Source organism: Tursiops truncatus, chromosome 1 (assembly GCF_011762595.2).
Source record: "Tursiops truncatus isolate mTurTru1 chromosome 1, mTurTru1.mat.Y, whole genome shotgun sequence".
NCBI classification, from domain to species: domain Eukaryota; kingdom Metazoa; phylum Chordata; class Mammalia; order Artiodactyla; family Delphinidae; genus Tursiops; species Tursiops truncatus.
Window position 1 is genome coordinate 126043517 of NC_047034.1, and position 27364 is coordinate 126070880.

General features: G+C 40.6%; 1 protein-coding gene across 1 annotated transcript in view; it reads right to left on the bottom strand.

Moving 5' to 3' along the window:
• Positions 1 to 27364, bottom strand: part of IL12RB2 (interleukin 12 receptor subunit beta 2) — an 84278-nt gene that overhangs the window by 13112 nt on the left and 43802 nt on the right. The window contains exons 9-13 of the mRNA XM_019919342.3: positions 24859 to 25078; positions 10233 to 10433; positions 6721 to 6819; positions 6472 to 6630; positions 1814 to 1951 (exon numbers count right to left, since the gene is read on the bottom strand). Coding sequence (XP_019774901.1) covers positions 1814 to 1951; positions 6472 to 6630; positions 6721 to 6819; positions 10233 to 10433; positions 24859 to 25078 — 817 coding nt within the window. The remainder of the gene's footprint in view (positions 1 to 1813; positions 1952 to 6471; positions 6631 to 6720; positions 6820 to 10232; positions 10434 to 24858; positions 25079 to 27364) is intronic.

The window sequence follows — 27364 nt, forward strand, 5'->3', positions numbered from 1 at the left end:
AGTATGCGGCAGACAACAAAGCTAGATGGATGAACAGGACCAGGTCGTGCAGGGCTTGGTAACAAAGCAGTTTAAATTCTAGCTTGAAAGCCCGTGGGGAACCACCGATGGGTTGCAACAGGAGGTAGAATGTAGCAACAGGGATCTTGTAGAAAGATTCTTCTGATAGAGTGAAGAACAGGGTGGGAGGGAGGGTGACCAGGGGCCACTAGCGGCCAGAGACCTGCTAGCCCTTGTGACAGGGGCTTTTCCCAGGGCTGAACAGGGGAGTTAATGCAGGAAACCTTGTTACCACCCCACACAATCGGCACAATCTGACATTTCGTTAGCATCTGCCTTTCTTTCTGGGCAGATGGGACGAGTCTGGAGTACCAGGAGTAGAAAGATGCTGAGTCCTTAGTCCAATTAATTGCTCACAAGTTAACTTTCATGGGAGTGCTTGAGAAGAGGGCTTGTCACTTTCCCCAGTGGAGGAGTATCTGGCATAGAACAACAAAGTCCTGAATGATTAACTTGATACTCCATGTCATAAAGCAAGAACAGCTTGTTTTATGCTTAGAGCAGATGCAAACAGGGGCTGCCAGAGAGAAAAGCATAATTTAGCCAGTGGAGAGAAACTCATGTTAGCTGGGTCACTTCGTCACATACTCAAATTTAACTTAAGAAACTCAAATCTGTGTCTGATTTGTAGTTCTGCCACTTGCCACCTCTAAGACCTTGGGTAATCTTTTTGTACCTCACACCTGTAAAAAGGCATCATAATCTCTCATTCTTTTATTCATTTCGTATTGAGTGCCTGGTAGTATGGCCAGGTACAGGCATGTAAAGCAGTCACATTACTTGGTTGTGGGCAGGATTAAACGAGTAAACGTATGTGTTACATGTGTTGAATTGTGTCCTCCCACCCCCAAAATTCATATATTGAAGTTCTAACTCAGTAAGTACCTCAGAAAGTGACCTTATTTGTAAATAGGGTCATTGCAGAGGTAATTAGTTAAGACAGGTCAGGCTGGAGTAGGGTGGCCCCTAGTCTGACATGACTGGTATCCTTGTAAAAAGGGCAATTTTGAACAAAGAGAAACACACAAGGAAAACTTTAAGTGAGATGAAGGTAGAGACCTAGAAACCAAGGAATGCCGAAGATTGCCCCCAGTCGCTAGGTGAGAGGCGTGGAACAGATTCTCTCATAGCCCTTGGAGGAAGCCAACTCTGTTGACACCTTGATCTCAGACTTCCAGCCTCCAGAACTGTGAGGAAATGAATTTCTGTTGTTTAAGCCACTCAGTTTGTGGTACTTTGTTACAAGAGCCCCAGCAAACTGATGCAGTATTCAAAGAGCTTAACACAGTGCCTGGCACATAACTATCTGATATGCAGTAGCTGTATTATTTTTGGGATTATTCTCATCATTCATTGAACAGATATTCATTTAACAAGTACTATGTGCTGGGTGCCATTCTAGACCTTGATGATAGAGATTAAACAGATACTAGTCCCTGCCTGTTGGATTCAGAGTTTTGAATAGGGGTCAAGTATAGCGCATTATGAAGGAAATATGGATGTGCATTTGGGAAGGCTTTCTGGAGGGGGCAACATTTTTGCTGAGTTTAGAAAAACGAGTAGACACTGTCTCCAAGCAGACAATGTAATGGTAGGGCACTCTGGTTAGAGGAAATAGGAAGTGCAAAGGTATAGCAGCAAGAAAGTAATTAGTGAATTACAGAAAATCTGATAATCTCCATATCAAGTAGTGGGAGTATACTCCTGTATAGGAATTCACAGTGGACTTGCCCTCTCTAAGGGTGGTTCTTACCTTGCAGACAAAATTCTCTTTCATTTCCTTGGGGGCTTTCACCAGCAGCTGTCAGAGCTGTCATCCATAGAATGTATGTCACTCTGGGCCGCAGGCTGTCTATGGGATGAGAATTTGGGGAGACCCTATAGGGAATTTCTGAAAGGAAGATAAATATAAAGGTTAAGGCACAAATTAAAGGAAATATCTGAATGTGGGCTCTTACTCATTTTTATTTGTTAATGCTTCATTTAATTTGAAAGAGGAAAGCACATTGCTGCTTTAAAGTAGTCCTAATTCATTAATACTTAACACTTTAAAAGGCCCTAGGCACTGTCATTTATGACAGCACCACTTCACAGCATATCAGAAGAATTACATTTTTTTCCTGTGGTAAAATCTTTTCAAAGAATTTTTATTATTTTGCTTTTGAAACTATTTAGCTGTAGTAACTTCTTCTATTTCCTATGACTATAATGTTTCCGACATTTATCAGGTATATTTGAGAACTACTGGGGAGGAAACTAAATGTACAAATTATTTTCAACGGAATTTTTAAGCAAGCTAAGTTTAGCAATTAATGAAATAGACATTTAATAACATTTATTAATTCTGACTTTCTTTTTTATTTTTTGGTAAGTTCTGGGTACTGGTCATAGTGGGTTTAATCATTGATCTGCTTCAATTTGACATAAAATCTAAAAAATGAGAACAATGGTACTTAGATTTATTTTGGTAGTTCAAGGCTAGACTGTCAGTTCTTTATGCTTTTAACACCCCTGCAGGTTCTCAGCAAGTAAGACTTTGGTTTTTGAGCAATGTGTTGATGCTGTTTTTTTCCTCCAAGAGATATGAATATCGGTAGCCTTTAGTAAATAGGCAGTCTCCTCCTCCACGGATCTGCTGGGTGTGAGTTTTGGAGTGACCTCTCAAAAACTGAGGGGGGCTATAGAATCGAGGCAAGAACTTTGACAGGTGTAGCCTACTGGTTTGCTCAGCAGACCTGTGTGTGTGCTGGTGATCAAAGTGGAAACTAGAACTCAGCACTTTGTGCCTCAACATTAGTTACTGTCTCACAAACCCCAGGGCAAGTCAGAGCTCCTGTTTGCTGAACTTATTTCAACAGTCACACATATTTATTGAGTGTTTGCCCTGGACAAGGCACCAAGGCACAGAATCTGCCTCAAAGAGTTCACCATCTAGTAGGGAAAACAGACCCCTTACACTCACTCACCCCTACTTACTATGTGTGACCAGCAAGATGGAACCCTGTATTATTGCATCCACTCCACCCAAAGGAGCTGAGGCCTGAGCAGATCATTTAACAGCTGTGAATGTGGGACTCGAGGGACATTGTTCCAGCTAATGATTAAGAACTCTCCAGACAATAGGGGCTTCTTAGACAATGGGTGAATTTCCAGGATGTCCGGCCCCCTTCCGAGAAGGAGGGAGATAACAAAATGTAAAAAAGGTGTCTGTCAAAGACCAATCAGGCAGCTGGGGAGAAGGAGGGAGATAACAAAATGTAAAAAAGGTGTCTGTCAAAGACCAATCAGGCAGCTGGGGACAAGTTCCCTCTCTGGTCCGAGCCTAAGCCGGGACCAATCAGCAGGAGAACACAACCAAATCTATAATTTACATACGGGGAAGTGGGAACCTATAAAACTGACATATTCGCGCCCAAAAGGGTTCCTTCTTTGACCTCCTGCGTGAGGACCAAGGAACCCCGGTGCACCGGCCTTCAATAAACCTCTTGCGTTTTGCATCGACTTCCGACTCTTGTTGTTTCCTGGGCGAGTCGAAACTCCTAGGAGACTGCGCAGGTCTAACATGACTATCAGAGCAATTTCTATATTTTACATCCTTTTGAGAAAAAGTACCATGTGGAAAATTCCCAAGCCTACTTTAACCTGATGAAATTGCTTGCACAGACTTCAGCTCTATGATTACACTAAAATGTCTCTTATTCCCAAGGCAGGGGACTAAAACAATAATTTGGGAGAGACTTTCTGCTCATCTTTCTGCAGCAAAGCATAGGCGAGCATCAGGGAGTCAGTCATCCAACTGTGTTAGGGCATCCTTAACTCCAGAAGTGAATGAGCCGTTGGAATACAAGGGAAGGAGTTTGAATGATTTTTTGGGCCAAAAAAGTTTACACGCAAACACAGATACATGCGCATGTGTATATTTGAAGAATAAAAATAGAAACTATGGGGGAAGCCAAGAGGAGGGTGATGGTGTCAGCAGTTTGGCTGGCAAATAGGTTGAGGCGAGTAAAGGAAGAAAGAAGTCATGCAGGAAATACTGGTTCTGCTGCCTTGTCTGGGCTGTGATCTCTGGCAGAGATAAAGGAGGCCATTCTGTTCTTGGATCTGAAACTTTAGGTTTAAGGTGGTTAAATGACAAAGGCACCAGTTTAGGGAGATGTGATGGTTGCCAATCATCTGAAAGGTCACCAGTAAGAAGGTCAAGTGGTACCAGGCAAAACAGCTGCATGGCGCCTGGAAATCAGCTTTTATCTAAACATCTGCATTGGTTTGACAAAGCCCACGGCAGTATTAACCCATTTGTTACTCAAAAAATACTATTTTTATTAAGCACCTACTGGGTGCTTGGCTGTATTATAGGTAGGGGGGAGACAATGGTGAGCTAACTGCCATGGCTTCTGCCCTCATGTTGGCAAAAACAGCCAAGCGATAAGTAGAATGTGTGTGCCCATAGAGCAGTGCACATGGCAGTATCAACAAACTTCCAGAGGAGTGGCTGTGGACCCAAATCACCTGGGGAATGCAGATGCCCCGCCCCAGGGCTACCCCGCTCACCTGCCCAGGCAGGCGAAGTGTTCCTACTGCACCCTGCTTGTGCTGTCAGGGGCCGTGACAGAAGACACCTCGGAACTCCATCCTCCTTTTGCTGATGTGGAGCCTCTCTGCTTTCTTTTTCCCTCCTCCTCAACCTACTGCCCTCTACCACTCTCTAGAAATGGCACTTGTGGATTTGCCAATGATTTCTGGTTGCCCAATGCAATAGTAGGTGTCAGTCCTTGATTACAGCACTTACATATCACTTTTGAGTACTTTTCCATCTCCCTGGGTGCACTGCGAGCTCTCCGAAGATAGGGAACAGGTCTTTGTTCATCTGTAAGTGCTAAAAGGGAAACCATCTAAAACTGGTACAAAACAGGGCTTTGAATCTGCACCTTCTCCCCTTTAAACTTATTTTAAAATACCCTTACACAGACTTTAGATTCATCAGATTTGGTGCAAAAAAGGTAGGTAATTTCTTCAACATCTACAAGAGCAGATTTAAGAACCATCTAACGATGTTGATCTTGTTGTAAATAAGTATCTTGGTTTAAATTCTGTCAAAATGAAAAATTGAGGGGGGAGCAAATTTCATATGAAGTATTCCAAATGGCTCATGACGAGATCAATTGATTCATCACCTTTGGTGCATTTCAGAACTGACCCCGACAGTGGGGAGCAGTTCTGTTCAGTGATCTGCTGTATTTAACAATGGTGGATTATTAAGCTGATTATTGTAAGATCTTACAGTGGAATACTATAAAGCTGTTAAAAAAAGAATGAGACAAGTCCACATGGATTGATGTGGAAAGATCTCAGTATGCATTATTGAGAGGCAAAAGTAAGATGCAGATCAAAATACAGATGTTTATCCCAAATGTATGCTAGTGTATGCATTAAGTTTTTTTCTGGACGAACACACAAAGAACTGCTAACAGCCTAAGTATGGAGGAAGGGATAATTTCCACTTTATATCTTTTTGAACTATTTGAATGCTTTTACTATATACAAGTATTATTTATGTAATAAGAAATTAATTAGCTTTAAAAGTCATAACTTTTAGAGAAGCAGTACTGCAGATCTAAGGTCAAGAGAGAGGACCAATTCCTCAGGTTTCCCAGGTAAAAATCACTCTGCAGGCAGCCCTCTGACACCTACATCTCAGGCTGGCTTTGTTATATTCTTCTTGGACCTAATAGTTCTCACGAAGGAATAAAATGGTTGCTTCTTTATGATAAATGCTCCCGAAAGAAAGCCAGCTGCCTATGAAATACTAAAGGGAAGCTCAAGCCAGGAAAAACAAAACAAAACTGAGTAAATCAAAGATTAGAACATTAAATCTGGCAAGTGACTTGGAACTGCTCGGTGAACGAGTGATGAAATCATTTGAGATAATGCTCCAGCCAGAATTTAATTGCTTTAGTCTTACAGCGTAATTACGGGTCATAAGGAGTTACTTAAATTGTATTTTATCCATTTAAGGAGAAAATAATATGCTATGATGATATTTGCAAGTGTGGTGATTCGAAGATTCTCCAAATGCATTTCCTGCAAGCCTCAAGGGTCTATATAATAGTATCAAAGCACACTTATTGCTTTTTGAAATGCTATCTCCCCATATGAGTAAGCTCCTTGAAAGCCTCGTCCAGTAACTTCATTTCTTCAATTTGCTTGGCACGTAACACATATTCAGTAACTTTGTGTGTGTGAGTGTGTGTGTGTGTTTAGATGTCTATTTTTCTTCATTCAATTAATTTCACATATATTTATGGAGCACCTCCTAAGTGCCAGGTATGGTGCTAGCACTTGCACACCCTTGTGTTTTCCCAACATCTAAACAAGAAAGACCCTGCTGGCTTTGTTTCTCACACATACCACAAAGCTGAGGCTGGGAATCGGAGTCCTGTTCCTTCCAATATATCCTGTAATGGAGGATGCAGCCCATTTGCTCCCGGGCTGGAATTTCGTTCCATGAAATTAAAATGCTCCCTTTTTCCTCTGAGATGGCATTAATGTGGGGGCCACTCAGTGGTGCTGTGAAGTAGAACACAGGAGGCTTTTGTCACCCTCCAAATCCAAACCATTAAACTACAGCAAAATTGGGCAAAAGGTCCCAAGACTCACCTTTGTGCTTAGAGTTACCCCGGATGGAGTTGCATCCTCCCTGGTCCCCTGAAAGTGCATGCACGCGGATTTCATAACAGATGTAGGGTTTTATGTTTTCTGCAAGACATAAAGACAGACGCTACTCCGGGTGAAACAAGGATTTAAAGAAAACCACACAGACAGCTTCTGAAACAAAACTCACCTTCAAGGAAAAACTTTGACTTTTACAAATAAATTATTTGCTGTTTACAGAAAAGTAAGGGTGGTGTTTTGCAGACATAGCACCGGAACGGCTCTTCTAATTCCCTAGATGCTTATCAGGCTCTGACAGGGCAACATGGGATGACACATTCAGGCGTGACTAATCAGGGGTGCTCAGTGCAATCTACCCCTTGTTCCCCCACTTCCCCCACTCCTCGTACCATGTTCCACTCAGATCTCAGTTGTTTCACAGCTTGGAAGATTAGGAAGATACCTGGGAATGTTAATACTCCTTCCTACTTTTTTTTTTTTTTTTTTTTTGCGGTACGCGGGGCTCTCACTGTCGTGGCCTCCTCCGTTGTGGAGCACAGGCTCCGGACGCGCAGGCTCCGGACGCGCAGGCTCAGCGGCCACGGCTCACGGGCCCAGACTCTCCGCGGCATGTGGGATCCTCCCGGACCGGGGCACGAACGCGTGTCCCCTGCATCCCTCTCAACCACTGCACCACCAGGGAAGCCCTCCTTCCTAGCTTTTAAAGTGCCACACTTGGCAGTTTTCTGTCAGTCATGAAGTTTACTGGCAAGTCACTCTTCCCTTCCCGAACTCCCTATTTCCATGAATCTCAGATTTCTACTTCCTGTAAAGAAAAGTCCCCTCTCATAGATACTGCCCATGACATATCTTTAAACTCCCAATGAAAGTTTAAAGGAAAAAGATTACTTCTGTTAGGTACCTAACTGTAGTCTCATGTGGTCAGGGTAAGGACTCTCTCCCATATTGTTCAATGCCCTGCCATAGGTAGGTCTGGTCCCCTACACTGACAATTGATTAGGGTTTAACATTTTCTTTTTTGGGAAGAAGAATTTTACATCACAAAATAATTTACTAGTGTGTGTGTTATATAAAAATCCATTGTCCCTTAAATATTCCAGCAAGTAGGTAGTATATGAAGCGCAGACGTGCAACCAGTACCGTCAGAAGGGACCACGAGGAAATCAAAACTCACACCATGGGTGAGTTCCAACTCGTATCCATGAACCGAGTGAAATGGAGCGAGGCTGCAATCAGCTTAGTCCTGTAATCCAAAGATACTTTGTGGGTAGCCTCCAGACCCAGAAGCTCCGAGGGCAACACGGAATATGGAATCATTTCATTTGGGAGAGGCTGGTGCCTGGCTGCTCTGTCGCTAGTTCTGGAAGGGACCCACCAACCACTGTGCCATGTGGGAGTTCCAGATGAGCTCATTAGGCAAATGGTTTCGTTGCATTTTGCCATGCAAAGTGTGAGTTCAGGGCAGAGGCCTTGGGGAGCTGCTGCATCAGAAGCTGTGGGTTCCTTCTTATGAACAGCCTACCCTTAGTGGAGGAGGGAGGAAAATGTGGCTCCATAACTTAGCTGACATTTTCCTTTCTATGAAGAGCAGAGCCCTAGCAAGCTTGTTCCCCAGTCCTGACCTTAGGAACTCCTGTTTTACTGGCTAATTCTTACCTGAACACCCCCTAATCATTGTCTGCTCCCTACCTCAAAAATTCCTTAGCCTTTGCTGCTGGTGGATGAAGCCCATACTCTTTTTTTTGTTGTTGTTTGTTTGTTTTGTTTTTGCGGTACGTGGGCCTCTCACTGCTGCGGCCTCTCCCATTGCGGAGCACAGGCTCCGGACGCGCAGGCTCTGTGGCCATGGCTCACGGGCCTAGTCGCCCCACGGCATGCGGGATCCTTGTGGACCGGGGCTCGAACCCACCTCCCCTGCATCGGCAGGCGGAATCTCAACCACTGAGCCACCAGGGAAGCCCTAACTAACCTAACTTTGATATGCAAATAATACCATTTCTCTTTGGGAAAATTAAAATAAGAAGAATTTCACTAATAGGTTTTTGGTAACATATTCATCGGTAAGTAAGGGAGGCCTCTGAGTACTTTAAACACAAAACAATCTTAGAAGCTGACTGTGGGGCTTCCCTTGTGGCGCAGTGGTTAAGAATCTGCCTGCCAATGCAGGGGACACAGGTTCGAGCCCTGGTCCGGGAAGATCCCACATGCCACAGAGCAACTAAGCCTGTGTGCCACAACTACTGAGCCTGCGCTCTAGAGCTCGCAAGTCACAACTACTGAGCCCCACTGCTGCAACTACTGAAGCCCGCACGCCTAGAGCCCGTGCTCCGCAACAAGAGAAGCCACCGCAATGAGGAGCCCGCGCACCGCAACGAAGAGTAGCCCCCACTCGCCGCAACTAGAGAAAGCCTGCGTGCAGCAACAAAGACCCAACACAGCCAAAAATAAAAATAAAAAAAATAAAAAAAGAAGAAGCTGACTGTGGCTAACAGACAGAGTAAGACACTTCAGAGTTTGTGAATTAAGAACTTGAAAAAAAATAAACCTGAGACCTTGCCCTTTAACGTTTGTTTGGCAAATGTCAACTGCCTGCTGTGTGACTAGGACTAGATCTCTCCTCTGAGAGAAGAGGTTAAGGATTCTTTTCACTGGTCAGGAATGGCAAGCCCCATTTAGGGATTGCTATGATGAAAGCTAAAGGGCAAGTGTCAGACTCTGACGGGAGGAAGATGTGCACCACAACAATCATTTATAAAAATGATTAAATGAGCCTTTGGCTACCTTGTTTTCCAATTGTCCAATGCGGTTTATGCTCAGGATTGAATGGGTGACTATTTGTGAGATTTCTTTTTCGTTTAAATTCATATTGCATGATACAGAAATTTAGGATGTGCTTGCTCCAAGGGTAAAATGAAATTGTAAAAAAAAAAGAAAAGGCATTGATTAACTTCTGTCCAATTATTTGAATACATTTTCAGACACTTTCTATCACTTGATTTTAACCACTGACAGATTCAGAATTTGAGGACTAGAGACACCAATTATCATATAGATAATTCTGGATTTGTTATCACACAACTAGTAAGTAGCAGAATTGGAAATGAAAGATCTTCTGGTTTCCTCATCTGTACAATGGGTATAATAAGTCTTGCTACACATGACTGTTCTCAAAATTAAATGAACTCCCAAATGCAAGGTGTCCATCACACTGACTGGCTACTACTTAGCTCTCAGCCATGCCTGTTGGGTTCATTATTCAGTCATCTTATACGGCACTGTATCAGGCACATAAGTTTTCCATAAATTCTAGAGTTTTTAGTTAATCAGTGAGTCTTCTATGGCTGCAGTGGTGCATCCTGATGGGCTCTAGGTCATCACTATCCTTCTTCTCATGCAGCTGCCTGTAACTGAAGGCATGACTCTGGGTTCCCACCTGCAATTTCCTCAAAAAACGTGAACTTAGAAACCCTCTAGAAGGAAGGTGAATAATTAAGTACCTGAAATCAGAGCAGACAGGTTGTAGGGGGGACTCCACAGCCAGCCTAGAGGGGGCTGCGTGCTGGCCCCCGGATGGAGTTCCCTCCATTCCACCACATACTCCTGCACAGCAGCGGCAGCTTTCTCTGGAGGTGTCCATGTCACCATGAGGTTGTCCACGCCCTCTGAGTTTGCTGAGACCTGTTGAGGAGCCAGCAACCCTTTATGGGGAAAGAGGGGGAGGAGTAAAAATAAAAATCACAGTGGATAAAGACATAGAAAACAACAACTCAACCCAGCAAAGTTGTAGCAAGAACCGATTTCTTTTAAAGAACTGCAGGTTCACAGATTTTGTTCATCCAGCTTCTCAGATCAGTGCCAGGACCCTATGTAGTGTTATTTATGAAATTATTTTCCCCTTCACCTTCCATTTCACTTCCCATTTCTGTGTCCCCAAAGGTACCTGCTCTAGTGAATATAATATGCATCCTTCTAATCCACCTCCCATATGTTTATTTACATATATATGTGTCCTTGAGAATTAGTGTTGCTTTATGCTGGTGTGTTGAATTTTCATGAAACATGTTTGGAGTAAATCTAATGCATTTGCTAACTTTTTATTTCACTCAACATTATGTTTCCAGGATACATCCATCCTGCTGCTATATGAAAATCCAGCTCATTCCTTCAGACTGCTGCCTCAACCCTGTCTTTGTCCAGTCTCCAAGTGACAAGCAGTAGCTTCCTTCCAACTTTTTGCCAACACAAACAAGGATGCAATGAACATTCTCTAGCATGTCCTCATGTGTGCCTGTGCAAAAGTGTCTCTCTCACCCTCCTACACTGTTGGTGGGAATGTAAATTGGTAAAGCCACTATGGAGAACAGTATGAAGGTTCGTTAAAAAACTAAAAATAGAGCTACCATATGACCCAGCAATCCCACTTCTGTGCATATATCCAGAGAAAACCATGACTTGAAAGGATGCATGCACCCCGATATTCATGTTTACAATAGCCAGGACATGGAAGCAACCTAAATGTCCATCGACAGAGGAATGGATAAAGAAGATGTGGTACATATATATTAATACAATGGAATATTACTCAGCCATAAAGAGGAACGAAATAATGCCATTTGCAGCAATGTGGATGGACCTAGAGATTGTCATATAGAGTGAAGTAAGTCAGAAAGAGAAAGACAAATATCATATATCATTTATATATGGAATCTAGAAAAATTGTTCAGATGAATTTATCTGCAGGGCAAAAACTGAGTCACAGATTAGAAAACAAACTTATGGTTATCAAGGAGGGAAAGGGTGGGTGGGATGAACTGGGAGATTGGGATTGACATATATACACTACTATATATAAAACAGATAACTAATGAGAATCTGCTGTATAGCACAGGAACCTCTACTCAGTGCTCTGTGGTGACCTAAATGGGAAGGAAATCTAAAAAAGAGTGTATATATATATATATATATGTATATATATATATATATATATATATATATATATATATATATATATAACTGATTCAATTTGCTGTACAGCAGAAACTAACACAATATTGTAAAGCAACTATACTCCAATATATTAAAAAATTTTTTTAATATCTTTATTGGAGTATAATTGCTTTACAATGTTGCGTTAGTTTCTGTTGTACAACAAAGTGAATCAGCTATAAGTATACATATATGTTCATATCCCCTCCCTCTTAAGCCTCCCTCCCATCCTCCCTATCCCACCCCTCTAGCACTGAGCTGATCTCCCTGTGCTATGCAGATGCTTCCCACTAGCTATCCATTTTACATTTGGTAGTGTATAGATGTCAGTGCTATTCTCTCACTTCGTCCCACCTTCCCCTTCCCCTCCGGTGTCCTCAAGTCTGTTCTCTACGTCTGCATCTTTATTCCTGCCCTGCCACTAGGTTCATCAGTACCATTTTTTTAGATTCCATATATGTGCGTTAGCATACGGTATTTGTTTTTCTCTTTCTGACTTCACTCTGTATGACAGACTCTAGGTCCATCCACCTCACTACAAATAACTCAATTTCATTTCTTTTTATGGCTGAGTAATATTCCATTGTATATATGTGCCACATCTTCTTTATCCATTCATCTGTCGATGGACACTTAGGTTGCTTCCAAGTCCTTGTTATTGTAAATAGTGCTGCAATGAACACTGTGGTACATGACTCTTTTTGAATTATGGTTTTCTCAGGGTATATGCACAGTAGTGGGATTGCTGGGTCATATAATAGTTCTATTTTTAGTTTTTTAAGGAACGTCCATACTGTTCTCCAAAGTGGCTGTATCAATTAATATTCTCACCAACAGTGCAGGAGGGTTCCCTTTTCTCTACACCCTCTCCAGCATTTATTGTTTGTAGATTTTTTGATGATGGCCATTCTGACTGATGTGAGGTAATACCTCATTGTGGTTTTGATTTGCATTTCTCTAATGATTAGTGATGTTGAGCATCTTTTCACATGTCGGTTGGCAATCTGTATGTCTTCTTTGGAGAAATGTCTATTTAGGTCTTCTGCCCATTTTTAGATTGGATTGTTTGTTGTTTTGATATTGAGCTGCATGAGTTGCTTATATATTTTGGAGATTAATCCTTTGTCAGTTACTTTGTTTGCAAATATTTTCTCCCATTCTGAGGGTTGTCTTTTCGTCTTGTTTATGGTTTCCTTTGCTGTGCAAGAGCTTTTAAGTTTCATTAGGCCCCATTTGTTTATTTTTTATTTTATTTCCATTACTCTAGGAGGTCGGTCAAAAAAATCTTGCTGTGATTTATGTCAGAGTGTTCTGCCTATGTTTTCCTCAAAGAGTTTTATAGTGTCTGGCCTTACATTTAGGTCTTTAATCCATTTTGAGTTTATTTTTGTGTACGGTGTTAGGGAGTGTTCTAATTTCATTCTTTTCCATGTAGCTGTCCAGTTTTCCCAGCTCCACTTATTGAAGAGGCTGTCTTTTCTCCATTGTATATTCTTGCCTCCTTTGTCAAAGATAAGGTGACCATAAGTGCGTGGGTTTATCTCTGGGCTCTCTATCCTGTACCATTGATCTATATTTCTGTTTTTGTGCCAGTACCATACTGTCTTAATTACTGTAGCGTTGTAGTAGAGTCTGAAGTCCAGGAGCCTGATTCCTCTAGCTCTGTTTTTCTTTCTCAAGATTGCTTTGGCTATTCGGGGTCTTTTGTGTTTCCATACAAATTGTGAAATTTTTTGTCCTAGTTCTGTGAAAAATACCACTGGTAGTTTGATAGGGATTGCATTGAATCTGTAGATTGCTTTGGGTAGTATAGTCATTTTCACAATGTTGATTTTTCCAATCCAAGAACGTGGTCTATCTCCCCATCTGTTTCTATCACCTTTAATTTCTTTCATCAGTGTCATAGTTTTCTGCATACAGGTCTTTTGTCTCCTTAGGTAGGTTTATTCCTCGGTATTTTATTCTTTTTGTTGCAACGGTCAATGGGAGTGTTTCCTTAATTTCTCTTTCAGATTTTTCATCATTAGTGTATAAGAATGCAAGAGATTTCTGTGCATTAACTTTGTATCCTGCTACTTTACCAAATTCATTGATTAGCTCTAGAAGTTTTCTGGTAGCATCTTTAGGGTTCTCTATGTATAGTATCATGTCATCTGCAAACAGTGACAGTTTTACATCTTCTTTTCCAATTTGGATTCCTTTTATTTCTTTTTCTTCTCTGATTGCCGTGGCTAGGACTTCCAAAACTATGTTGAATAATAGTGGTGAGAGTGGACATCCTTGTCTTGTTCCTGATCTTAGTGGAAGTGGTTTCAGTTTTTCACCATTGAGAATGATGTTGGCTGTGGGTTTGTCATATATGGCCTTTATTATGTTGAGGTAAGTTCCCTCTATGCCCACTTTCTGGAGAGTTTTTATTATAAATGGGTGTTGAATTTTGTGAAAAACTTTTTCTGTATCTATTGAGATTATCATATGGTTTATATCCTTCAGTTTGTTAATATGGTATATCACATTGATTGTTGTTTATACTGAAGAATTCTTGCATTCCTGGAATAAACCCCACTTGATCATGGTGTATGATCCTTTTAATGTGCTCTTGGATTCTGTTTGCTAGTATTTTGATGAGGATTTTTGCATCTATGTTCATCAGAGATATTGGCCTGTAGTTTTCTTTTTTTGTGACATTTTTGTCTGGTTTTGGTATCAGGGTGATGGTGGCCTGGTAGAATGAGTTGGGGAGTGTTCCTCCCTCTGCTATATTTTGGAAGAGTTTGAGAAGGATAGGTATTAGCTCTTCTCTAAATGTTTGATAGAATTCACCCGTGAAGCCATCTGGTCCTGGGCTTTTGTTTGTTGGAAGATTTTAAATCACAGTTTCAATTTCAGTGCTTGTGATTGGTCTGTTTATATTTTCTATTTCTTCCTGGTTCAGTCTCAGAAGGTTGTGCTTTTCTAAGAATTTGTCCATTTCTTCCAGGTTGTCCATTTTATTGGCATATACTTGTTTGTAGTAATCTCTCATGATCCTTTGTACTTCTTCAGTGTCAGTTGTTACTTCTCCTTTTTCATTTCTAATTCTGTCGATTTGAGTCTTCTCCCTTTTTCTCTTGATGAGTCTGCTAATGGTTTATCAATTTTGTTCATCTTTTCAAAGAACCAGCTTTTAGTTTTCTTGATCTTTGCTACTGTTTCCTTCATTTGTTTTTCATTTGTTTCTGATCTGATCTTTATGATTTCTTTCCTTCTACTAACTTTGGGTTTTTTTTTGTTGTTGTTCTTCTTCTTTCTCTAATTGCTTTAGGTATAAGGTTAGGTTGTTTATTTGAGATTTTTCTTGTTTCTTGAGGTAGGATTGTATTGCTATAAAGTTCCCTCTTAGTACTACTTTTGCTGCATTCCATAGGTTTTGGGTCGTCGTGTTTTCATTGTCACTTGTTTCTCAGTATTTTTTGATTTCCTCTTTGATTTCTTCAGTGATCTCTTGGCTGTTTAGTAGCGTATTGTTTAGCCTCCATATGTGTGCATTTTAAAAGTTTTTATTCCTGTAATTGATATCTAGTCTCATAGCGCTGTGGTCAGAAATGATGCTTGATACGATTTCAATTTTCTTAAATTTACCAAGGTTTGATTTGTGACACATGATGTGATCTATCCTGGAGAATGTTCTGTGTGCACTTGAGAAGAAAGTGTATTCTGTTGTTTTTGGGTGGAATGTCCTGTAAATATCAACTAAGTCCATCTGGTATAATGTGTCATTTAAAGCTTGTGTTTCCTTATTTATTTCTGTTTGGATGATCTGTCCATTGGTGTAAGTGGGGTGTTAAAGTCCCCTACTATGATTGTGTTACTGTTGATTTCCCCTTTTATGGCTGTTAGCATTTGCGTTATGTATTGAGGTGCTCCTATGTTGGATGCATAGATATTTACAATTATTATATCTTTGTCTTGGATTGATCCGTTGATCATTATATATTGTCCTTCCTTGTCTCTTGTAATAGTCTTTATTTTAAAGTCTATTTCATCTGATATGAGTATTGCTACTCCAGCTTTCTTTTGATTTCCATTTGCATGGAATATCTTTTTCCATCCCCTCACTTTCAGTCTGTATGTGTCCCTAGGTCTGAAGTGGGTCTCTTGTAGACAGCACATATATGGGTCTTGTTTTTGTATCCATTCAGCCAGTCTGTGTCTTTTGTTTGAGGCATTTAATCCATTTACACTTAAGGTAACGATTGATATGTATGTTACTATTACCATTTTCTTGTTTTGGGTTTGTTTTTACAAGTCTTTTCCTTCTCTTGTGTTTCCTGCCTAGAGAAGTTCCTTTAGCATTTGTTGTAAAGTTGGTTTGGTGGTGCTGAATTCTCTTAACTTTTGCTTGTCTGTAAAGCTTTTGATTTCTCTGTCGAATCTGAATGATATCCTTGCGGGGTAGAGTAATCTTTGTTGTAGGTTTTCCCCTTTCATCACTTTAAACATATTTTGCCACTCTCTTTTTTGGCCTGTAGAACTTCTGTTGAAAGATCAGCTGTTAACCTTATGGGGATTCCCTTGTATGTTATTTGTTGCTTTTCCCTTGCTGCTTTTAATATTTTTTCTTTGTGTTTAATTTTTGTTAGTTTGATTATGTGTCTCGGCATGTTTCTCCCTGGGTTTATCCTGTATGGGACTCTCTGTGCTTCCTGGACTTGATGAACTATTTCCTTTCCCACGTTGGGGAAGTTTTCGACTATAATCTCTTCAAATATTTTCTCAGACCCTTTCTTTTTTTCTTTGTCTTCTGGGATGCCTATAATTCGAATATTGGTGTGCCTAGTATTGTCCCAGAGGTCTCTGAGACTGTCCTCCATTCTTTTCATTCTTTTTTCTTTATCTGCTCTGTGGCAGTTATTTCCACCACTCTATCTTCCAGCTCACTTATTCGTTCTTCTGCCTCAGTTATTCTGCTATTGATTCCTTCTAGAGTACTTTTAATTTCAGTTATTGTGTTGTTCATAACTGTTCGTTTGCTCTTTAGTTCTTCTAGGTCCTTGTTAAATGTTTCTTGTATTTTCTCTATTCTATTTCCAAGATTTTGGATCATCTTTACTATCATTACTCTGAATTCTTTTTCAGGTAGTTTGCCTATTTCCTCTGCATTTATTTTATACTCCAATTTAAAAAAAAAAAAGAGTGACTCTCTCTCTCTCTCTCTAAATGCACAGAATTTCTTGATTATAGACTAAATTCACCTATTTCACTAAATACAGCCAGGGTGATCTCTAAAATAGTCAGTCAGTTGACACTCCAACAAGAAAAGCATAAGAAGTTCTCATTTCCCCACCAGCACTTGGTATTTTCTGACTTTCTCATTTTGCCAATCCGGTACATGTAAGGTGGTATTTAATTGTGGTTTTATTTTCATTTTCTGATTTCTTATGAGGCTGAACTTCTCTTCCCATATTACTAGCTGTGTGACTTTCCCCTTCTCATACTTCACTCATTTTTTCTATTGTGTTTCCTGTCTTCTTCCTGACTTGCAGAAATAGCTTTTATATTCTAGATATTAATCACTTGTTAGTTTTCAACACCAAATATATCTCACTCCAGTCTTTCAATCTCTGAAAACTTTGTGATGTGTTTGTTGCACAAACATACTTTGATGTGGGTAAATTTATCCACAGTTTGTGTATTTTGAGTCTTGTTTATGAAATCCTTCCATTCTGGGGTCACAAAGATACTAAACTACATTTCCACCCATTGGCTTTTGGTTTTACCTTTCACATTTAGGTTTTTAATCCAAATCTAGCTAAAGTGTATTTTTTTTAAGGAAATAAACTTTATTATTTTTTCCACACAGTGAGTCCATTTTTCCAAATGTGGTTTCATCCCTGTCCCACACCAAGTTCCACACATTCATGGGTTTATGTCTAGGTCAGCTTCTTCACCAGAACACACTGGTTGCATTACGAGGCTCTGTGACACCTGACTATTCGGTGGTTAAAGTCCCTCCTCATTTTGCTCTTCTTTTTACAAAGTGGTCTTGGGTATTCAAGAAACTTTATTCTTCCATATAGCTTTTAGAATCAGTTTATCAGAGTCCTCAAAAATTTCAGCTGGTACTTTTATTGGAATTATATTAAATTTATAGCTCAATTTAGACAATGTTAAATTGTCCCATTTATAAATATACTGTCTATTTGAAATTATTTAGGTCTCCTTTTATATCTTTTAATGGAATTTCAAAAATTCGTCCTTAAAGTTTTAATGCATTCTTTTTTAGGTTAATTCCTAGACACTTTATACTATTAGTTTGCAATTTAAATGGCATCTTATTTTCTACTGCTTTTTCCAGTATTAATTTGTTTATGTTATTCTTATTCTGGCAGACCTGCTAAACTCTCTAATGAGTTCTAATAATTTGTCTATTGCCCTTGTTAAAAAATTTCCATGTAATAATCTTATTAGCTGTACACTTAAAATATCTTCTCTTTTCAATCTTTGAATTAAATCTTATGCTTTTTTTTTTTTTCTTGCTTTTATCTTGTAATTTTAAAGAGAATGTTCCTACATATCTTTATTACGATGATGCTCGCTGCATGTTTTTGGTAGAAAGTCTTAGCAAAGCTGAAAAGTTTTCTTTTCTTCATAGCTTTCAAATTGATTTTATTTGTAATAAAATACTACTTATTTGGGCTTCCCTGGTGGCGAAGTGGTTGAGAGTCCGCCTGCCGATGCAGGGGACTGGGTTCGTGCCCCGGTCCGGGAAGATCCCACATGCTGCAGAACGGCTAGGCCTGTGAGCCATGGCTGCTGAGCCTGCACGTCCGGAGCCTGTGCTCCGCAACGGGAGAGGCCACAGCAGTGAGAGGTCCGCGTACCGCAAAAAAACACCCAACAACAACAACAACAAAAACTATTTATTTACTAAAAACTTTGCTTTACTGAATATATATATATATTTTTTTTTGCTGTACGCGGGCCTCTCACTGCTGTGGCCTCTCCCGTCGCGGAGCACAGGCTCTGGATGCACAGGCTCAGCGGCCATGGCTCACGGGCCCAGCCGCTCCGCGGCATGTGGGATCCTCCCAGACCAGGGCACGAACCCGCGTCCCCTGCATCGGCACGCGGACGCCCAACCACTGCGCCACCAGGGAAGCCCTGAATATTTTTCTACATCTGTTAAGAACATATCCTTTTTTTTCTCTTTCAGTATTAAAGTAATGAATTACAATGATGCATTTTTCTGATACTGATCTATCTTTGTATTTTTGGGAGCAACACCTGCTTGATCATTCTGCACTCGTATTCTTTCCTTCTATTACTTCTTTCTTTTTTAATAGACTTTATTTTTTAAAGCTGTTTTAAGTTCATGGCAAAATTGAGTGGGAGGCACAGAGATTTTCCACACACCCCTGCCCACATACACACATCGCCTCCCCCACTATTGACATCCTGCATCAGAGTAGTACATTCTATAAGATTCTTGATAAATATTTTAGAATACTTTTTCCCTTTCATTTACTTTTTTTCTCTTATTGGGACTCCTTTTAGGTGGTTGTCATTACTTCTCTTTTTATTCTTTCAGTGTTTTAAGTCTTCTCATTTTTCAAATTCTTTTCCCCTTTTGATGACTTTTCAAAGAGTTTCTCATCCAATCTTCCATGTACTCTTTCAATCTTCAGATGAGTCCTTTCTGCAATCCAACCCATTGGGTGAGTTCATTATTTCAACAACTGAACTTTCCATACTGAATCTCTTTATTTGGGCCTTTTCCACAACCACTTATTTCTGATTTATGTTCCTAGCATCCTCTCTTATCTTTCTAAGGATACTTATTATGCTTATTCTAAACTCTTGCTCTTTCTGTTGTGCTGGTTATACTTCCTACCATACAGGTAGTCCCATTTGCTGCCTTTCTTTCTCAGAATTTGTGCCCCTCAGATTTCTACTAATTTTCTCCTTTGGGATCATGTTTTATTTTCTTGGATTGATCAGCAGCCTTGGTCTTTATTTTTCTGTTGGGGGAGGAGTGAAAGTTTAGCCAGAGCTCATGCTCCTCCAGGTAAGTTTAGGTGGGGTGGAAGAGCTTTTCAGAGAGGAAAGCCAGGGAGCCTGTAGTGATTCACCCTAAGCTCTGCCTGCCTCCTGTTCCCCGTAGGTGTACCTGGCAGCTCCAGAACCTACCCATGTCTCTGTGGATGGCACTGCTCTTCATGGGGGGTAGGGCTGTTATTCTCTTTTATAATTGCCAGGCCATGGGATGGGTGGCAGAAGAAAATCACAGGCACTCTTTGTCAGGTTCCAGGGCTTCCTTGAAGTTACTCTGCCCTGCCCTCCAGACTTTCCTGCCCATAGTAAAAATGCCCAGGTGATGGACATCTCAGGGCAACAAGGGGAAGAAAAAGGAGTGTAACCAGGAAGTGCTACCTCAGCCCTCCCCCTTCATCACTATTACCCATCCACAGGCACTCAGCCATCCAGTTCTGTCTCTCCTGTGGTTATCTTCAGGGAAGGTTTGGTGGTGAGAGCCTGGAACCTGTGTGTTGGCTCCCTTGCCAGGAACTCGAATTCCCCAGCCCTGGTTCTTTATCTTCATTTGCCTTGGTATCTTATTTTCTGGCTATGTCACAAGTTTGCTTTTGTTTTGTTTTGTTTTGGAGAATAAAATGTATTCATTCAGTAATATGTATTGATCACCTAGGGTTTGCAAGACCCTTTGCCAGATGATGGGCTAAAATAGCCAAAGAGCCTTTCTAACCACTGCTCTCTTTGCAGTTAGCTAAGTAAATCAACCTGGCATTGCCCAGCCTCTGAGTCACCACACTTGGCAGGAACCAGCCTGAATTTCCTCTCCATCATGTTTGCCAGGGCATGCTCTCTCCTTTAGAACTCTGCTAACAACTCACCTCTCTGACACCTTTCAAAGTTATTCCTTTAGCCTCTATCATTCGACTTCCCATCTCCATTTTCACCGAGAACTTCTAAATAGAGCTATGGAGTCATAAGGTATTTGGAAAAAGTGCCCACCTAAGAGACAGGTGGCTTGGTTTTTCAGTCCAGCTCTGCCACTAATTGTGTATATGATCTTGGCCAAGTTACATCACCTCCTGGGGCCTCAGTCTCTGACATCTGTGTGGGCCTCTATTTATGGCTGTACTGCTTTCTGTTTCTTGTCATAGTTTCAAGAATTCTTGAGCATAGGGACTGGTCTGAAATATTAAATATGTTTTACTTGTTGACTGGTGGGTTTAGCACACATTCAATTTTCATCATAAACCAACAAAATCATTCTAGTGCTTCTTGATATGCAGTGCTGTGGCATATACCTTTTACAACAAAGTTGTCCCTACTTTCTCAAAATCAACATAATTCTGCCTCGTGGGGCGTTATTTTTCTCTTCCTAGAAGGAAAGCTATTTATGTGAGTAGTGTGAACATATATTGAAAGAGAGGGAGACAAAAATCATGGTACGCTATTCCTACAAATCATGCAGAATTTGCATAAGACAAGAGGGCTCCAGGATGGGACCATGTGGTTTGCAAATCTGTCCTCCAGGTCTCGCTGGGGTGCACAACTACTCTTATTGGATGGTTTAGGTGTGGCATTAGGAGAGACAATAGGCTCTTGAGATTTCTGGGAGTAGGACCCTCTTAGTCACAGCTCAGTTCTAGAGAACTGTTTCAATATCCTACTTTACCACCCCTCCACGCTCCTCCTTATTGAGCCTCACCCTTATTTAACACCTTCCATTATGAGAGGAAGAAGTGTGTCTCTTACATCTTTTTTGCTATTGGATCCCATCATCTTTCAGCTCCCCAGGAACTTCATTCCATTAATGATCCCCTTTCCCCTTTACCTTCAACTCTTTCCCACCCCATTTCTCCTTTTCAACTTATATGCCTGCTCAGACCTCACTTTAAAGCAAACCCTCACGCTCGCACACCTGCACTACTTTGCCTGGCTAACACCATCTTGTCTCTCCGTTTCTGTTCACATGTAGCCTCCTCTCTAAGCCCATGCTTCAGCTTTTCTCTGTTCCTAGAGTGCCCTGTGCACACCTCTAATATTACACTTATCCTGTACTGCAGTTTACTTGTTTATATGTCTATCCCTCCCACCGGACAAAATATCAAAATATAACTGTAGGACCTTGACTGTATTTTTTACCTCTTGTGAATTCCAGTTACCTTATATAGTAATCTCAATAAATTTTTGTTGAATCAATAATGTAGAGGCCAACTCTAAAATAATGAATGTGTCATTTTGAGAAGCTGTTTCCAAATCTAAATAAAGAAGCTGGAATGGGCCCAGAAACTTCAAGAAGCTTATATCCTCAAGACCCATCTGCAGTGAGGTTTAAAGAAGTAACGTATTTTGACATACTACATCTTAACAAGAGCAGGATACTAAACAGTGGTAAGATCTCAATTTCCCCCCAACAGAATTCCCTTTAAAACTTATATACATAGTACTTATTCATTGAAGAAAAAAAATTTAAATATAAAAATCACCTGTAATACCATATTGTAGATATGGTTTCTGTTAATATTTCCATGTACATTCTCCTAGATTTTTTTTTTACTATGTTAAAATGTGTATTTGTGTAAATATATTTTTTAAATGACATCATACCATGTATACTTTTGAAAGCCTACTTTTTCACTTATTATGTGCATATTTCCATGCTAATAAAAACATAGCTACAATATCACTTTAATGCTGGAGTGGGATTAAGGTGGGTGAGGGTCATGACATATTTAACCAATCCATCCTCTATTATTAAATATTTAGGCTTTGAGGTGTTTCATTATTGAGGTGTTTCATTATTTCAAAAACATTTCAACAAACATTTTTGTGCTTACATTTTTTTAAGCTCATGCCTTATTATTCACTAGGATACATTTCTTTTGTTGTTGTTGTTGTTGCATTGGGTTTTTATTGCTGTGCATGGGCTTTCTCTAGGTGCATTGAGTGGGGGCTACTCTTCATTGAGGTGCACTGTCTTCTCATTGGGGTGGCTTCTCTTGTTGCAGAGCACAGGCTCTAGGCACGTGGGCTTCAGTAGTTGTGGCACGCAGGCTCAGTAGTTGTGGCTCGAGGGCTCTAGAACGCAGGCTTGGTAGTTGTGGTGCACAGGTTTAGTTGCTCCGCAGCATGTGGGATCTTGCTGGACCAGGGCTTGAACCCGTGTCCCCTGCATTGGCGGGTGGATTCTTAACCACTGCGCCACCAGGGAAGTCCCGAGGACACATTTCTAATGGCAAAATTTCTTGATCGAAAGATATGTTCATATTTAAAGTTTGTTAGTGTTACCAATTGCCAACTTTCTCTTAAGAAAGTTGTACCAATTTACACACCTGCCAGCAGTATACAAGGGTATATTTTCCCCACACTCTCACCAATATAGGTTATGCTAATTCTACTTACTCTTTCTCGGTCTGGTTTGATTTCTCATGTTTTTTTAAAATTTGCATCTCATTGATTGCTAACTAGGCTAAAAATTTCATATCTTTATTATTACTTTTATTTTATATTTATGTTTTGAGTAGCCTGTTCATATCCCATGATCTCGTATTATTTGAAAACTTATATATACAGATAATCAATCCTCTTTTCACCAAAAATGTAGCATACACTTTTCTTAAATTGCTCTTTGCATTTTAAAGCCTTATTTATGGTGTTTTAAAATTTTTTACTTTACTATGCATAAAGTTTGAGATTTTTTTCCCTATCGTTAATCCATCTTTTCCTTCAGGTTTCATGCCTTCCCCACATGAGGCAGAGATTACCAGTTACCTACCAAATACTCTCTCCTCAGCTTCTTTAGCAAGGGAACAATGTATTTCTGAGCCTCCTTTGCAGTTGGGTGTGATCAGGTGACCAGTTAGGGTCAATGACTGCAAGGGTTGTTGTGTGACCTGGGGCAAAACTCCTGAAGAGGGAGAGTTGAGGCTTCTCCCTTCTTCTTTTCTGTTGCCTAGAAGGAAACAGCTAGAGCTCCAGCAGCCATCCTGGACCACTTCCATCTTGTGGATGGAAGTCAACTTGGCAGTGGGTACGGAAGGAAGGAGCCTGGAGTCCTCACAATGTTATGAAGCTGTCACACTAACCCTGGGCTGTCTACCTCCAAATTTCTTTTATACAAGAGAATAAATAAGTCACTGTAGTCAGGCCTTTGGTAAGAGCAACTCTTACTCCTAAGAGCGATTCCTAACTCATATGCCAACCCAAGGTTATATCAATATTTATTTGTATTTTTATCTACTATATTACCTCTACATTTACAGATGTACGACTGAAATGACATATAACCAAGGTTCGACAGTGTCTATAAGATAATCATTTTTGGTAGAAGCTTCTTCAAAATGATAATTGCTAGACCCCCATGTGGATAAACTGTTACACTGAATTTTAAGGAAGGATCTAATTATAGAGTTTTATTCTATCAGGCATTTTTTGAAAAAGTTAGGCCAATGATCTTGACTTGAAATACTTTTATTATACAGATCTGGAGAAATAGCTTTAATATCTATTTTTTTTTGATGAATTACGGGCTTACATCCTAAGTTAGTTTTCAGGGGATGCAACTATAAAATGTGTATAGCTAGTTGGGAGGTTTTCAGTGTAGATAATTGGATACATATCTAAATTTGTGTAATAAAGAGCTGTATTATAGCAACATTGTACTATAGTTCCATAACAGCCAGAATTTCATTTTAATACTATTGGTTTTAAAACATATTTTGACTATAGGTATGGTTTTTCTAGAACTTGACAACACATATTATTCTTGCTTCTGGAAAAATGAGCCAGATAAGAGCGTTCAATTTAATGTAATGAATATTTCCTTGACTAGTATTTATTAAGCACCTGCTACGTATTAGTCTCTGTATTTAATCTCACAATGACTTGTAATTCAGGTAATAAAATCCCTAGTTTAGAGAGGGGGAAATTGAAGCTCAGAGGTGTTAATTCACTTGTCCAAGGACACTCACTGGCTAAATGGAAATTTCAGACAGCCTCTGAAGGCTGTTGACTCCAAATTCTAAACTCCTGTGTTACTCATACCAGGCCCTGAGCTGGACCTGAGGGAGATAAGAGATTAGTAAAACAATTTCCTTCAAGTAATATTAAAGAAAATTTGGTACTTACCTGCCCCACACAGATCCGTTATGTTAATATGAGTGGGCAAGGAACTGCCTTTCGAGTTAGCTGCAGACACGGATACAGCCCAGTTCCCAGTTCTGGGAATGACCCAGGTCCAGGAGGTGTGTTCTGTGATGTTCTGTAGTGTGGCTTTCCCCCCTGCTACCTCCTGCAAGGTCACTCGATAGTGGAGGATTTTTCCTTTTGCCTCTGATAGACTCAGATTCTGCAACAAAACACATCTCCTTACTATGTACTCTCAGACAAGGTCACTGGATGCTCTATGCTAGGACCTCATGACTACCAGCAGCAGGTGGCTACACTGGAGTGACCTTTTTATTTACATCTTCTCATCTCCTCCACTGCACACTTTCATGTCTCCACCCAGCCCTGCCACTTAGAAAAAAAATCAGTTAACATTTTTTAAAGCTAATTCTTAAAAACATATTGATTTTCCTTTCTTGCTTCAAAGTGACACTTCCTAATAGGAGAAAACTCAATTACATTCAATGGAACAAGTGAGGGATCTGGACTCAGAAGATCTGGGTTTGAGTTCCAGCTCTACCAATCACCAGCTGTGTGACCCTGGGCAAGGCATTCAGACCCTCTGAGTCTCCATTTCCAAATTTGTGAAACACACACACGTATATATTTTTACATAGAAAGTGCAATGCTGCTCCTGAAATCAAAAACAAGCTTTCTAAGAGCTAAACTAGTAAAATCCATACTTAGTGAATTGGATTAGCCATCTGTGCTAGGAAACTAAGACACTGTTTATAAATGTGTGACTAACAAGTTTTGGAACTGCAAGAATTCCAATTGAGATGGCTTGGGAACAATCCCAGAAAGTAAGCAGAAAACTAATTATTTGTACTGTAACCCTGTTTGGACAAGGACCATGGGAAGCAGAAGCATTGGAAATGGGGAGTTGCCAAGGCCTGTGCTGGCAGTGCCTGTCCATGCCTAGTGCAGGGAGAGAAAGGCATTGCTCACCAGACTTAAGCATCACAGTTTTCTTGACAAGACTCTTCCTTCCATGGGGTGTGGGGTGGCTTCAAGCCACTGAAAGACACACCTTAGGATTGGTAAATGCCCCTTTCTCTGGTTCTCTGCTCCCTAAGCAATCTTTTAATAATTTGGTTTCCTATGTCATTTATCGTCATTTATCTGTCAGGAGAGGCTCGGCTAACGTGAACATCTGGTTCACTTAAAATTTGTATTTTTCACTTAAAGTGAAAAAATTGGCCTTCTGATTATAATTTGGCTTCTGAAATAATTAGCACGCTGGGAGAGGATGCTCCTATCTGCTGACTCAAGCCTTCTGGTTGGCCCAACAGCTGCAATTCTCACTATAAATTAATGCATGAACATCCAGCTTTTTATATTTCAGGCTCTAGGAGCTTGAATAATGCAGATCATGCCCTAGGTACCCTTCTGGATCCACAAGGCCCAAGACTGGGTCATAAACCATGGTCAACACACTGGGTGAATGCCATGTTGTTGGGGGCATTTTTGGGCGCACGTTCAGCCGTTCCCTAGAAGACATCCTGTGTCCTGGCAAGAACCAAGAAAGTTAGCGCTGCAAACGTCCATCAGCTGATCTCATAGGCCCATTGTGTGGATTAAAACAAGTGAGTGCTTTTGACATTGTGATGTTCTGAACTGTTATTAATAAACATGCCCTTTGTCATAGGAGAAAAAACAAGATAAATTAAAGCAAAAGCTGGCTAGGGAAGACCATTCCCTCAGCTCTCTCTCACTCCATTCTTCCCTCCCTGTCCCTTGTGCAGCTCCAGAGGGAGGACTGTCACCCCCATCCCAGGCACCCCACCCAAAGGCACTCCCCAAGAGTTAACTGGGCTCACAAAGCTCCCCATTCTTGCCAGGAACCCAAGGGGCAATAGGGAAACAGCCTGCATTACCACGCGCTCATTATTGTTCACAGACACCTCAGCAATCCAGCAGTAGAGTGCTGACAGAAGGGAGGAAACGTCAAGTCCTCTTGGATCCAATGAACCTACCTAGAGACCGCTGTGGAAATCCAGCTGATCCCAGTGATGTAGTAAACAGAGGTGTGGGTTGGAAAGATGAGTAAATGTTCCCAGAGGGCAGGGAAGGGCTTGGACCCACCCTGCATTAGTTTTGAGTTGCAAATATCAGTGAGAAGGTGAGGATGGGGCCAAGGAGTTAGATAAATAAATATGGTATGCCTTGAGTTATGCTTGTATAAAATGTCAAGCTCCAGTTTGGCTATAAACATCTCTCAGATAACTGGTCTCCTTAACCAAACTGGAAAATGGGTCTAACTTGTCCAGCAGGGTCCATAGAATAAAAGATTCAATGAGTTCAATGAGCCAGTGGGAAAACAGGTATTTAGCTGGAGGGGCACTCAGTCTCCTGAAGCAACTAAAAAGAGTGTGATTAGGTTGGTTAAAAAAAACCCAGTAACATCAAGTTTGCGAATCAGGTATATAATGCATTACCCCTTGATGACACGTGGCCCTGACGGAAT